At 34.0% G+C, this 1257-nt stretch overlaps 1 protein-coding gene across 1 annotated transcript in view; it reads left to right on the forward strand.

Moving 5' to 3' along the window:
* Positions 1–6: 6 nt before the first annotated feature.
* Positions 7–1257, forward strand: part of LOC109585047 (uncharacterized) — a 3099-nt gene continuing 1848 nt past the window's right edge. The window contains exons 1-7 of the mRNA XM_020000975.1: positions 7–289; positions 345–432; positions 488–538; positions 592–621; positions 732–842; positions 888–995; positions 1047–1249. Of these exons, the coding sequence (XP_019856534.1) occupies positions 218–289; positions 345–432; positions 488–538; positions 592–621; positions 732–842; positions 888–995; positions 1047–1249 (663 nt within the window). The 5' untranslated portion in view covers positions 7–217. The remainder of the gene's footprint in view (positions 290–344; positions 433–487; positions 539–591; positions 622–731; positions 843–887; positions 996–1046; positions 1250–1257) is intronic.

Raw genomic sequence — 1257 nt, forward strand, 5'->3', positions numbered from 1 at the left:
CATTTGTGAAACAATTCAGTTTACTTTGGGATGGGAACCAGAGGAGCATTCACTTGATGACATACGTAATCTCTTAGAGGAAGCATTTAAAGAATTAAACAAGAGGATTATTGTACGAAGCATTCATAGTGGGAACTCCATCATTATCATCTGTTATGGTCCACATCATTTACTAGCTGCTCTTCTCTTGGAAGCACAAGACAACCTAACTGTCTTGATGAAGGAATTCAATTTAATTAGACTAACCATTGGCCACTACACTGTCTACGATAAAAGGATCAAATACAAAGTATAAGATACTGTAACTGTATGAGACCTTGTTTAATATTATGTACTGATTATAGGTAATGAATAATGAGTGTCTTGCAGAGGAGATTAAACTAGCTGATGGAGAGGAACAAGAACTGAGGACTTTACTTGACTACAAAGAAGGTGTGATAGTTGATCTATTACTCAATTACTGATGTTACTTATACTAATGGTATAGGATCAATATTTGAACAAGATAAACAACTGAATATCATCAAAAAAAGAAAAGGTATAGTTAGTGAATGATGAAGATATGTTATTAATGTATTTTTACTTGTATAGAGTATATTGAAAGGAGACTAGAGACACCAGGTATAGTACTAACTTAAAGCATGTATTAAAGTAATGTGGAGTTGATAATCATTTGAACAATCAGTACAATTATCTTATAAATTAAAATTCTCATTGTGTCATTACTGTAGAGTCTAAACTGAAAGTGAAGCTACTGACTAGAGGGAAGTTGATAAATAAAATATTCAAATCAAAGAAATCAGAGACTCAGTATTTCCGAACCTCTCTCCTAATGAAAGCAGGTACTGACTCTACTGGTATAATCTGTCTATACTACCTCATCACAGGAAGAGAGGAGGCATTAGTGGAGTATAAGAAAGAGATTGAGTTACTGCAAGAAAATATATCAATAACTAGTGTACAACTGCTGATGAGTGAAAAGGGAAATATTGAGAGTATGTGATATGTTAGTAATTAAATCATTAACTGATTGATATATTGTATAGAGAAGGATCAGTGTACACAATCACTGGATACACCAACAGCAGAATCTATTTACACAGCACGTACTGACTATCATGGAATATGGAGTCATCATCTTTCATTCAGTGAGGGAGAGCAGCTGGAGATATATGAGAAGGCTGATAGTTTTAATTGGAGTGGAAGATCCTTGGTGTCTGGTGATGAGGGAAAGATTCCTAGTAGTTATGTTTACTC

The sequence above is a fragment of the Amphimedon queenslandica genome, unplaced genomic scaffold (assembly GCF_000090795.2).
Source record: "Amphimedon queenslandica unplaced genomic scaffold, v1.1 AMPQUscaffold_13126, whole genome shotgun sequence".
In the NCBI taxonomy this organism is placed as follows: Eukaryota; Metazoa; Porifera; class Demospongiae; order Haplosclerida; family Niphatidae; genus Amphimedon; species Amphimedon queenslandica.